This window comes from Pecten maximus, chromosome 18 (assembly GCF_902652985.1).
Source record: "Pecten maximus chromosome 18, xPecMax1.1, whole genome shotgun sequence".
Classification (NCBI taxonomy): domain Eukaryota; kingdom Metazoa; phylum Mollusca; class Bivalvia; order Pectinida; family Pectinidae; genus Pecten; species Pecten maximus.
Genome location: NC_047032.1, coordinates 26,577,774 through 26,591,276, shown reverse-complemented (window position 1 = coordinate 26,591,276; position 13,503 = coordinate 26,577,774). Strand labels below are relative to the sequence as shown.

General features: G+C 36.4%; 1 protein-coding gene across 1 annotated transcript; it reads right to left on the bottom strand.

Annotated features, from left to right (window-relative positions):
• Nucleotides 1-2,122: 2,122 nt before the first annotated feature.
• On the bottom strand, nt 2,123-13,184 carry LOC117316593 (probable peptidyl-tRNA hydrolase 2). The gene is made up of 6 exons (XM_033871257.1): nt 13,030-13,184; nt 9,556-9,691; nt 9,138-9,230; nt 7,232-7,443; nt 6,109-6,223; nt 2,123-4,812 (listed from the first exon to the last, which is right to left on the bottom strand). Exons 2-6 carry the CDS (start codon nt 9,673-9,675, stop codon nt 4,726-4,728), a joined length of 627 nt encoding a protein of 208 aa, XP_033727148.1. The 5' UTR covers nt 9,676-9,691; nt 13,030-13,184; the 3' UTR covers nt 2,123-4,725.
• Nucleotides 13,185-13,503: the final 319 nt, after the last annotated feature.

Sequence of the window (13,503 nt, the reverse complement as noted above, 5' to 3'; positions counted from 1 at the left end):
CAGTTCTCTTTCTCTCTTGGAACATAATGGGAAGGAGGATTAAGAAAAGATTACTGAAATTCTGAAACTGTTAGTGATTCAGCAGCTGATTTCAGAATTACACAATGACAAGCTGACCAGCAACTGATTTCAGAATTACACAAACAATGACAAGCTGACCAGCAACTGATTTCAGAATTACACAAACAATGACAAGCTGACCAGCAACTGATTTCAGAATTACACAAACAATGACAAGCTGACCAGCAACTGATTTCAGAATTACACAAACAAATTGAAAAGCTGCCCAGTAACTGATTTCAGGATTACACAAACAATGACAAGCTGACTAGTAACTGATTTCAGAATTACACACAATGACAAGCTGACTAGTAACTGATTTCAGAATTACACAAACAATGACAAGCTGCCCAGCAGCTGATTTCAGAACTTCCCCAACAAAAGCTCCTATTTAAGAATTACTAGATGGTTTTCTGAAGAAACTAACATCAAGCTAACGAAAATCATGGAATTGCCAGGGGTCTTGTTGTGGTCTACTTAAACTCTGGAGAGGAAGTTTAGATCAGGGTTGAGGAGGTTCCTGATGAATTTACAATCCTTTCTCAATGATTTTACTAACAAGAGATCCCAGAGGGATCTTGGCGCCCACCATTGAATGATCTTCATAGGTTCCATGTCAGATTGATCTTTTCTCTACTTTTCCCTTCATTTTACTAATCTGTGCAAATTGAGACATCCATCCAGTACTTTTCAAACAAGGGAATCCTAGCTATATAAGAAATCTGAGATTGAACGATAATGGCTGTTTGTTTGCCAGGTTGTTTTCAGGACAGACTGGTCCAAAAATGCAATACAAGGGACCAAGGGGAACCTACTTATGAAATTTGAGAAAGACCCATTCAGTACTTTGAGAAATAGAGATAACAAACTTCAATTGTCAAAATTCAAGATGGCGGTCTGTTGGCCATATTGTTTTCCAATTGATCTCAAAATACAATAAGCATAATGAGGCACCAAGGGGAACCTCAAAATGAAATTTGAGAAAGATCCCTTCAGTACTTTCTCAGAAATAGCGATAACAAACTTCAATTGTCAAAATCCAAGATGGCTGCCTGTCGGCCATGTTGTTTTCAGATTGGTCTCAAAACGCAATATGCATAACTAGGCACCAAGGGAAACCTACATATGAAATTTCAGAAAGATCCATTCAGTGCTTTCTCAGAAATAGCGATAACAAACTTCAATTGTCAAAATCCAAGATGGCTGCCTGTCGGCCATGTTGTTTTCCAATTGGTCTCAAATCGCAATATGCATAACTAGGCACCAAGGGGAACCTGCATATGAAATTTGAGAAAGATCCCTTCAGTACTTTCTCAGAAATAGCGATAACAAACTTCAATTGTCAAAATCCAAGATGGCTGCCTGTCGGCCATGTTGTTTTCAGATTGGTCTCAAAACGCAATATGCATAACTAGGCAACAAGGGGAACCTACATATGAAATTTGAGAAAGATCCCTTCAGTACTTTCTGAGAAATAGTGATAACAAGAATTGTTTACGGACGGAGGGACGGAGGGACGGACGGACGGACCACGGACCACGGACGCAGGGCGATTTGAACAGCCCACCATCTGATGATGGTGGGCTAAAAATGTACACCAGTCTATTCTTGTTTCTTTCTTAAATACTCGTTTTTTGTCCAGAGATGTGGCATCTTCACAGAACTTGATACCGGAAAGCATTATTGGATTAAAGGGGGAAAAACTTACGTTAAATAAAGGAAATTTCCTTAAATCAAGCTTTCCTATGGGAAATTATTAATTAAAGAATTTCCTTTAATCTATGAATATACCAACCCCAACAGTAAGTCTTGTTGTGGCTGATTCTAGTTGGTTATACCTATGACATGACTGTATGAATAATTAACAAATAACGCATTTTTCACTTTAAATATTTAATGTTTATTTCCAAATTCATCATCTAATGAGGTGTCGACCACATTTATCATAGTGCAATTATAAATCCACAAATTCAGCGACATTGCAGAACAATACAACATCTTTTAAAACAAAACACATACATATGTATATCAAGACTGTCAATACAAACAAAAAATATCTCTCTTTTTTTTAGATCATGATGTGAAATTCATAATTAATGTTAGGTATATGTGAAACATTTCAAATACTCTGGTCCCAACTATAGACAAATCAGAATTAATTAACCAGTTAGTTTTTAAAATTGTTAAAAGAGAACTACAAAATCATTTGTACTTGGTGGAGATACACCGTAGCTATTCCTATACACAGGGACTTGGCACGACTTTCCATTACACAGCCCATATACATTTGTATGTGTCTTAGCTCAGGGTATGTATGCAGTGATACGAACAAATGTATGCATAATACATCTATATGAACTGTGGGTCAGAAACTTATGCCAAGTCCCTGATATCCTCATGTATAATCACAAATTCTCCAAAAATTACATTTTATATAATGACTTATTCTAATAAAACAAAACTAAACTTCAAGGACTGAAGATCATTGTTACTTGAGAAAAACAGCCCATAAAATTTGCATTTTATTTAATGCAATTATATAAAAAAAATTTCAATGTTTCAGCTAGATCTACTTCTGAAAATATTTCTTAAGAAAAACAATTAGCCTGCAAAATTTTAAATGTTTTAATGCTATCATTCTTCAATATTTTACAGCATAAATATTTAATTATGAATATCTTATTCATAAATTTAAAAACAGAATAAAATTTTGACTAGTATGAATATGTTGATTGATAGTTCTCTTTTTAAATGGTTTCTGAAAGCATGCGATGGGACAAGCATGATGATTTATAAATATGCAAACATCGCATCTAAAGCCTACTTCAATATACACGACATCAAATGTGGAAAACAATATTAAGTTTTCACCTGGGACATAATAACTCTCATACTAGTATGATATATCAACAATAATTTAAAGCATGATACAAATAGTATACTCTTTATCATAACAAATGTTTAAGTGATCCACACACTCAACACACAAGTTTGCATTCAGGAAAAACGTCTTTTTCTCAAATTTATAACCTGCCCATGCCAGACTCGTCATTTCAGTGATAGAAAATGTCTCACATCATTTTGGATTACACGTACATGTATGAACTTGAGACAGAATTTAAAGCAACACACCATTCTAAATGTCAAGACTTTTGACTAGTTACAAGAAAAATGGTCAGATAGTGACACAAGAATTCTGGCTGGAGTTTCATGACAATTACACCCTTAGCCAGCATCCATGTAACCAAATTCATGCTAAAACCGTGATTCAGTTTAAATTCCTACTTCAAGTCTGAAAGAACCTATTTCACATTCTTTTCATCCACAGCTCTTTAATACCCATCCTTAATACTCCAGGATCGTTATGTTCATTTTCACTCTTTGCGACCCTAGTGTGGCAAAATCAAAAAGGCACAAACTAGCTATTTGATAGGTGCCAGGAAAACAACCTGATCAATTGCAAGGCTGATGCCTTTCTTTGCAAGGTCACAAAGGGGTGACAACCAGTATTCTGACCTTAAGATTTGTTTGCTGTGTATCAAATAATCAAACTGGACTTTTGTTTAATTCATAAGATGACGGTGATCGAGCCTTCAATTTTACCATGACATATGCCAGGGGTGTAGTGAATTCGGATTGAAAGTGAACATAACCCCTGGAGTACCAAACATGTTTACCAGCTTGACTAGTGAAAAAATACTGGATAAATTATATTAGCAAATATAAGCGAAATACACAATTTTCCATCAATGTGAGTAAATGTGACAACATTCACAACTGATAAATTCATGTAATGCCTAAAACTGCAGAAATAAACAATATCATAAGCTCAGCAATCCTATGGATCAGTGTGAGCTAAAAAACAGTTTTACAAAACACTGACTACATTTCTGTGAAATGGGACTAAAATACAAAATACGATGGCCAGTAACCAATCATACAATCATCTGGTTATCATACCATATCTGTAAATAACCCCCTTCTTCATTTCTGCAGAATCATCAATTTTGAAAAATAGAAAGCTAAAACTGGTTCACAAATAGCCCTCCCAAACTTGAATACTAATTGTTTACTAGAGGAGGGGGCTTATTGTAGGATAATACAGTATATGACTACAATTTTCTAAGGGTTTTCCATTATGCTTTGGTAGTGGTTAAAAATCCCAGGGTTCCACTTATGATCTGCTCTGGATCAGTGTGTTTTCTCATGACAGAACCAATACCTAAATTCTACAGTTCTTAGTACATTTTAATTCTAAAAAGTGTGATCTTTCTAAACCAAATTTTGTCTAAACCAGTGAAAGCACTTGTTCCCAAAAAATCAATGTATAATTTAATTTTTTGATTTAGTAGAATCTACAATATGGGATTTTCTCCTAACTGGCCAAATTGGTTGGTCCCTCAAGTATCCAGTTTTGACAGATTGTACTCGGTTTAAAATCAAATACATGTATCAAAATTGAAAAATACAATAAAAATCACTCAAATTTTAAAGTTTCATCAGGTGCTTTGAAAATTCGTGTTTAAGTAGCTATTCTGTTTATAAGCTTTCTGATGATTCAGATCTTATTAGCATCAGTGTCTTGTACATGATTATCACAGCGCAAGCAAGGCCATCACGGTTAAACGCAATTAATGCTTCCATACCAGGATCCTACGTCAATTTTCAAAGCAACTTGAGACTGCCTGTCACGTTGTCAACGACGTCGATCTTTCCCATTATTCCCAGGACTGTTACAGATCCTGCTGCAATCTGTTATGAAACAGAAATAAACAGACTGAAGATCTTGACAAGAAAATTGGTGCATAAAACATTCTATTGACTCTTTGTTTTATTAATCATCGTATTTGATACACGGTGTCCTAGAGGCTATCTATAAGGAAGGTAATTACCACAATAATAACAGGTTAATAATCAAGGAATTTAAAAAAAAGTTTTGCATAAATAATTTTTGACAAATGACCAATTATATGTAGTCTTATCTTTCTGAAACCTCATGATAATATGTTTTTAGAGTGACAGTGAACCACATAACTTCAGGGTGAAGATCCCGGGGGGGGGGGGGGGGGGGTTTCACTCTCAAACCCAGCAAACAAATATTCAAATGATAACCTTGAACAGAATGACCACAGAGTCCAACATCTACATCATTTGGACTAAATTGTTACACATGGAGAATCTTACATGAGTGGCTATGCCATACAGAATTTATTTAACGAGTTAATAAATCTCTTAAGATTCTCTTAATCACACAACACACACTTATTAGAATGAATGGAAAACCATTAAATTAATTCCTATATACTGGGGACAAATATGACTGGGAAAGTATGTGTTTTATCTTTGTCAAGCAGTACCATATATATTAATTGGCATCAATTATCTATGGTTTGGTTTGGTTTATTATTGTTTAACGTCGTACCAACATCAAAGGTCATTTCAAAACTGTCTCCCCTGTGTGGCAGATACAATGGTTGTGGTGGATGTGTGTGTGTTTTGGGAGGCTGTGGTAGGTTCATATTTGCCTCCTTGTGAGAGCACAGAACTGATACCGACTTTATAGTGCTACCTCACTGAAGCATACCAGGTACTGATACCCAGCAGAATACCTCACTAGTCCCCTTGACAACCAGTTGTCTCACTCCTAAAAAATGCTGAGCACTAAGCATTTTTATAGACACTGGTATGTCTCGGCCAGGGGACAGAACCCAAAGCCTTCCCCACAGGGGAAAACACTCAACTAAAGGCCAAAAGTGAGGAAGTTTCAAGGGAAACAGGCAGAATAAAGTTATTACCCTATTCACCACAATTAGCACCCCTTCCCCTTTCCAAGCAAGGAAATTGATATTATATAAACGCCCTAAGCTAGACTCCTGCTAAATCTTAAATACTTGGTCACAATGCATCAAACTATTTTACTAACTTTTTAGACTTCTTGATCATAACATAGGTTTTGTTACCTTAATAAGCACCCCCTTTGTAACCATATTTTAAGCACCCTGGACACTAATTACAGTTAAAACAGCATAAAGGAAAGAAATCTGTAACCTGTGTTTTGCCAGCATCATGGACTAGATAGTTGGGAAGCCCAAGGCCTTCAGCTTTACTCGTTAGGTCCATCAGCTGTGTGGAGTTGTCTCCCTTCAGGACAATTTTTGTTTCTCTGGTAAAAAAAACCACAAGATTCAAAAACGACTGCATCTGAGTAAGTTCTATCAAAAGTTTATTTGGTGCATGTTCTTCAGGACAGCATTACAAATATGTTTACTACTAAAGTTCAAAATTGTACACACAAGATTAATTTCTCGGATAACTGTCGGTTATAATGATGTTATGCATAGTGGTAACGTGAGATCAATCCTTTTTTTAGGATTGTGTTTATTGCCTTGTTATAAATTTTGCTATGCAGTAGTATGTATGGTCAGAGTTTAGAGTAAGGGTAAAAACTGAGATGTAAAGGACTGATAGATCAAGGTAAAGGACTATTAGATTGAGGTAAAGGACTGTAGGATCAAGGTCAAGGACTGTCAGATCAAGGTCAAGGACAGTCAGATCAAGGTCAAGGACTGTTACATCAAGGTCAATGACTGTCAGCTCAAGGTCAATGACTGTCAGATCAAGGTCAAGGACTGTCAGATCAAGGTCAAGGACTGTTAGATAGAGGTCAAGAACTGTCAGATCAAGGTTCACTTGAGCAAAGTTCAGGTGACCTAAAAAAACATTTACCCTGGCGGTTAATATCTAGGCATATGCTTTATCCTTATCTTATCTGAAAAGTTATGGGGTCACATGCCCCACTGTATAAGTTTCTCCATGTTCTCTGATTTCTTCCTAGAGCACGACTCCTGTGTGTCCAGGATCCTGGCTAACAACAGTGATCAATATACATTGATATAACATGCTTTCAAATTTGTGTTACAGACTGATTATTTATTATGATTTTCCACTTGTTTTTAAGATTTTTTAAGTGTCTACAATAGATGGACAGTGCAGAAGGCTTTTCTCAAAGTCCTTGCATTTACCATAAGCTAATAAACATGCTTTATCATCATACAAACAAAACCAATGGATCTAATTTTTTTAGTTTTTTTTCCCAAATGGTTGTTCTTTCATGTAATAAGGTCAGGCCTTGTGATCTTATTTTACTTTCTTGCAGGCCTTAACAACTTACCCAAACTGTTCCCAGCTCATGAGCATTTGTCCAAACTTTTGTGGTGTCTCCAACAGGATTCTGTGGAGTCCAAGGGCCGCATGTGCAGCTTGGGCAGCTATCTTTCCAACGCCCATGTTCAACTCCGAGTTTACGACAAATACCATCTTGTAGAAATCAACGCCCTCTGGAAAATAATCTTCCTCACTGTCATCCGAGTCACCTGCATCCTCCTATGATAGAAAGAAGGGAAAAAATAAAATATATAAATCTCCAGCTGTACTTCATCAACAGAATCTATACATAGAGTATCTGACATGAGTGGCTACGTCATATGGAATTTATTAAACGTGTTCAGTAATTAGGCTCGTGGCATATAAAGTTATTAGAGTATAATAAATTCTATATACATTGCCAGGAGTGCTAGATTCTGTTTATGACATAACTTGTATTTATAACATTACATTAACTTTAAAATTTATTTCTATTTATCTTAATTTAAGACAGGTGAATTTCAACTCTGACGGTACATTTTTGTGACAATGACAACCATGACATCACAAATGTGTTACTTCACATCACAATATCTATGATAAGGCTCTATTACCAGGCAAAACAGCCCAGTGATAAATGCATTTTATACATTTCAGAAAATATTCATCCTTCTAAAATTTTGCTATAAAATATTTTGCTGTGAAATGTGAATCATAGAAAAGGAGATAGTTTTAAGTAAATCTGAAACATTACATTTGATTTAATTGGAGAAAAGTACAAAAAGTACTTTAAATAGGGATTTTCCTACAATTTTTCATCCAGGTCCAGCGTCTATTGAATTGAGATTTTTCTACACAACAAAATGTGAAATGAGGAAAACAGAGGAAAGCGAAATTCAAACAAATTCAAGTTCTTGTTAATAGATATTACCTTTATTGTTTTTTTTATTTCATTTGGTATATATATCTGTTATTTATTTAAAATTGCCTGAGGTCTTTACACACCAAGCATATTCAATCTTGAAAAATTTATCTTTATTTTGGGAACTTTCAGTGGCAAATTGAAATTTTTACAAGATATTCTTTAGGGGAATCAGTCTTTCTAACAGACCAAGATTCTATTGAAGGAAAATCCCTGACTTAGATATAGGATACTAAACCTAAAATTAGGATACTAAACCTGAATATTTTAGTAGTAATCTTATTTCAGTGGTAATCTTATTTTAGTAGTAATATTATTTTAGTGGTAATCTTAACACTTTTTGACCTGAAAGCATTCTGCTAAATTATGTTTACACAATTTGCAATTTCTGTATATTGATTTCTATGGCAACCTATTGTGTATGCAGCATTTCATCATTAATTTGTATTACCATATTTCTTCTCAAATGAATCTTCTACCCAAGTGCATAATATGACTTATTTGTAAATCACATGTTGCATAATGTTTTCAAATAGAAAATATTGTAAAATTTAAGAAAAAACTTATTGTGGACAGGGCTTATTTGCTTATTAATGCCATATGCACTAAAATTTGAGTACGACATATATGTGTCTTACAAGTGTACATGTCTTACCTGTGTACATGCCGTACCTGTGTACATGCCTTACCTGTGTACATGTCCTACCCGTGTACATGTCTTACCTGTGTACATGTCTTACCTGTTTAAATGTCTTACCTGTTTATATGCCTTACCTGTACACATGTCTTACCTGTGTACATGTCTTACTTGTGTACATGTCTTACCTGTGTACATGTCTTACCTTTGTACATGCCTTACCTTTGTACATGCCTTACCTGTGTACATGTCTTACCTGTATGGATGTCTTACCTGTGTACATGTCTTACTTGTGTACATGTCTCACCTGTGTACATGTCTTACTTGTGTACATGTCTCACCTGTGTACATGTCTTACCTGTGTACATGTCTTACCTGAAGTGGACTGTCAAGGTCTGGCTTTTCCTGGTTGTCCATAATCCAAGCTGCAGCCAAATCAGCATTGTAGTTTCCAGTGTAATACAGACCCTAGCAATAACAAGTTGTACATGTAAGAGTAATTTGGGGAACTCAGATATCTATATTTGTGTCCTGGACTCATGCTTTTTCTGTGGAACTCACTAAAATTTTGGAAATGGTGTTCTGGACAATAATTACTGTAGTGTTACTCCTGTCCCCAAAGTTACTCCTGAAGTCACAAATGTCTCATGAAAACCAGAAGAGAATATCGACAAACAGAACTGTAATTCTAACCCATAATTGATTAAACGACAGCAAAATATCAAAAAAATATTAATTTCATGGAGACCCTTAAAAAAAAACAGTAGAAAAACATCCATGAAGTAACTCTAACCTTGATGGCAGCATTCCTGCTAAATGCCAGAGACTGGACGAGAACCTGCACTAAAGACTCATCAGGTTTGAAGGCAGGACTGCTGTCCTCCGACTCGCTGGATTTCACCGATGTATCCATGACTACGCCGACAGGGCTACAAGACAAGAAATATGAATTAATTTAATTGCATAGGAGTACTAAGGCCATCCCAAAAAGGTTTCCTGATAAAGTTTTTACCTAGGACCCCAGTTATTTCCAAATGTGGACAAACCGGTTCTTTTTTCTTCAAAATGCAACATCTCAGGAATAAGTCTTGAGAGACATGCAGTTCTTATACAGATCTTGTCTTTGTTGTCTGAAGGCAGCAAAAAATCACTGTCTGTCCTTATTTCATATACAATGTGTGGTCCAACCATTAGGACCAGGATAAACAAAAACAGGCCTGGTTAAACTTTCAGGGAAAGTTTACATAATTATTTTTGCTGGAGGTTTTATATAAGGGTGATAACGACATTATTGACCAGGGCAATAACTGCAATAATTTATTTTGAGGATTTTAGGCACAACAAATTTTGAGTTAGTACCCGTTGGTTTATGTGACATGCAATAAACAATACTTCTGTCCCCGAGTCAATAAATATGGTAATTGCTGTTCTATGATTGACATTCAGATTTAAAGTTTGCAGTAGGGACAGATTCTTCTGTGTCAGTATAATGTACCCAATTGGTGTGTTATGCTGCTGTGTCTAGGTGTGACATTTCAGTATGATAGCACTACTAAAGTGTCTGTCAGTTGCCTCATCATTGTGGATACCCTCCTTAAGTGACCTTACCGTGTTCTAAAAGTAGAGAGCACCATATCACTTTAATAGCTCAGACTAGTGAGGAATTCTGGTTAGCTTAGTGGTGGGCTATTTGACTGAGAGTGAGAGGTCACCAGTTTGAGTCCCAAAGTGGGCAGGGTAGTTTTCACTTACTCCTACTATAAAACATAAACAAAATCAAATCCGTCTCCATATGACCCAGGGTGTTGTGATGATGTCAAAATACATCATAAACAGAACTAAGGGCAAATTTGTTGCAAATAAACTGGTTTAGGTTTGGGTTTATGGTTTAAACCTGGTTTTCAAAACGGTTTGTAAACTAAAACTGGTTTGCTCTTGAGAAACAAATGCGAAATTCTAGTTTTCAATATGGTGTCTTTGGGAGAAAAGCTTCAGAGCAGTATTTGAAACGTTAATACCTCCTGAACGCACAAAAATTCCCCGAATCCCAAATTATGTTGAAGACATACTTCCACAATTCAATGCAATGACAAACACAAGGGAACACTGTCATACCAATGGGAAAACAATTATTAATATTTATAATTTATATTTTATTTGTCCAGTCAAATGACACTACAAGCCATAGCTGGCAAGTTTGGAGTACGTAGCGCACTTCAAGAGCACATTCTGCATGTTGACAACATTCGCCATCTTGTTTTCAGAAACGAAACCTTCCAAACCACAACCGGTGGTGGTTTGAATGGTTTAATAAACTAGTTTAGGTTTATCAGAAACAAATGAATGAACCGGTTTCAGTTTAAATGTGGTTTGAAACTGGTTTACTCAACAAATGGAAAGTTTACAGAACCGGTTCGAAACTAAAACTGGTTTTAGGAGAACAAATTCGCCCTAATACTATGTATTGAATTAAACATAATGACATTTGCTGTAAGTAATACCTAATTTGTACACTTCGTAATTTAATATAAAAAAACAAGCAAGTTGTACAGAGATCGGACAGAAGTATTCGGACAAATGGCTAATCTTAAGCGCCGTCGACTACCGTGAGGCGCACAAAAAACCGGATAAAATCTTAATAGGTTACTTGTTCGCTTATTACCGTACACCAGCGGGAAGGTGACGTCACTGTTGACGTCATCTACGTCACTAAACGTACGTGACATCTGCTGATGTTTTCTGACAGTCTGCTAAAGAAAGATGGGTCGGCGAAGTGTTGAACTGACGGTTGGTGAAAAGGAAGCTATCATCAAATTGATTAAGGCAGGAACCAAGCAATCAGTGGTTGCGGATGTTTTAAGTGTCTCGAAATCTACCATTTCAGATGTTTGGAAACGTTATGTAACCCGTGGAACAGTTGTTAATAACCCTCGATGCGGAAGGACGCCATTTCTGGACGAGCGTGAGAAGCGTCGCGTTATTCTTTGTGTCCGAAAAAACAGAAGAAATTCTTTAGCCGAAATAACCAGCAAAGTAAATAATTCTAGGACCATTGTAAATGATGCTCCGGTTAGTTCCAAAACTATTGACAGGTTTTTAAAGTCTGAGGGCTACGCTAGACGAATTACAAAGAAAACTATGGTCGTTCGAGAGGTTAACCTGAGGAAAAGAGTATCTTTTTGTTACGAAAAAAGAAATTTGACAGTGGATAATTATTGGAAAGGTGTTATATTTTCCGATGAGAGCCAGATTGTTGTTGGTAATGACAACAGGATTTTTGTATGGCGAAAAAAGGACGAGGGGTACCGCCCGGATTGTGTCTGTCCCAGGTCACAAAGGAAACTTTCGGTGATGATTTGGGGGTGCATTACTTACAATGGAGTTGGAACCATATGTTGTGTTGACGGTACTATTAATGCTGTAAAATATATCCAAATTTTAGAAGATAATCTCTGGCCGGTAATTGCCAGACACTTTGCAAATGACAGGTATGTGTTTCAACAAGACAATGCCCCCGTTCACAAGGCCCGTGTGGTGTCGGAATATTTTGAAAACAACAATATTTCAACATTAGAATGGCCTCCACAGAGCCCAGATTTAAATATAATTGAAAATGTGTGGCTGAAGATTAAAATAAAACTTAAATCGATGGTACACAACATCAACAATAAAAACCAACTGTACGAGGCTATCACGGATGTGTGGCGATCGTTGGACACGGAATACATCCAGAGTTTATATAACACAATCCCAGACCGTCTGAAGGAAGTCAGGAAAGCAAAGGGCAATATTACCAAATATTAAGTAAGTAAAACAAACAGGTTTTTCAGATATGGCGGTTTTAATTTAGGCAACACTATACCGCACGTTATAACGCAACGTCATTTTGTCTGAATACTTCTGTCCGGTCTCTGTAGTTCAACGTCAGCGGGATTCGAACCCCGTTCTCCGGTATAATAATCCCCGGCTCTACCTCCTTTAGGAGCCAAAGAAACATGCTCGAGCTGATTGACAAACCGTATTAACAGTAACACTTTATGTACAGGCCACACCGACCCGCTCCTTAAGATACCACAAGAATAAAATCTGCCTTGGACTGTGGCTTTGTTTTATTTTTATTCAATCGAAAATCTTTGAAATATAGCTAGCTTTACACATAACAGTCTACATTATCGTCAAAACTGGTAACACGGGTAGTCACAAATATAGCTAAGCCTAATGTGCATTACATCACACTTATATATTTATAATAAATCAATTTCCTCACGTTGTAAATGCCAAAATACTGTATGTGATGAGAATGACTCGTTCTGGACTAATTGTTCTGTTCACACAATGACACAACGTCAAATAAATCGTGAGAGGATGTCCGATTCACCGACATGCGTCATCCTCACTCCATTTTACAGGCGGCGGCCATTATTGTCGCTTCTAAATGTAGCACCAGTTGACGGACACGAACCATACTCCGCTCCGGAATGTAATATAAGATCAAATTTGTTGTTCCGACCTATGAGTTTATATAAGTGATTAACAATTTACATTTTTTTTTTTTAATACAAAATTCCATGTTTGCGTAACTTGGTAATTGCCCACAGGCCGATAATTGTCTTCTTCTGTTTGGGGCCTCCAATCGTCCCTAGTATGTATATCCTTATGAAAAGCCATGGTAAATTTTGAGGCATGGCTTAATTGTAGTAGCTGGTGGTCAACTCAAAGAACAGCATACGTGAGGGCTCCA

Coding starts and splice junctions, on each gene's coding strand:
- LOC117316593 (XM_033871257.1), bottom strand. CDS start 9,675: ATGGATACATCGGTGAAATCCAGCGAGTCGGAGGACAGCAGTCCTGCC. Junction 6,224..7,231: donor ATGAGCTGGGAACAGTTTGG/GTAAGTTGTTAA, acceptor TTTTTTTACCAG/AGAAACAAAAATTGTCCTGA. Junction 4,813..6,108: donor ATGATGCTGGCAAAACACAG/GTTACAGATTTC, acceptor GTTTCATAACAG/ATTGCAGCAGGATCTGTAAC.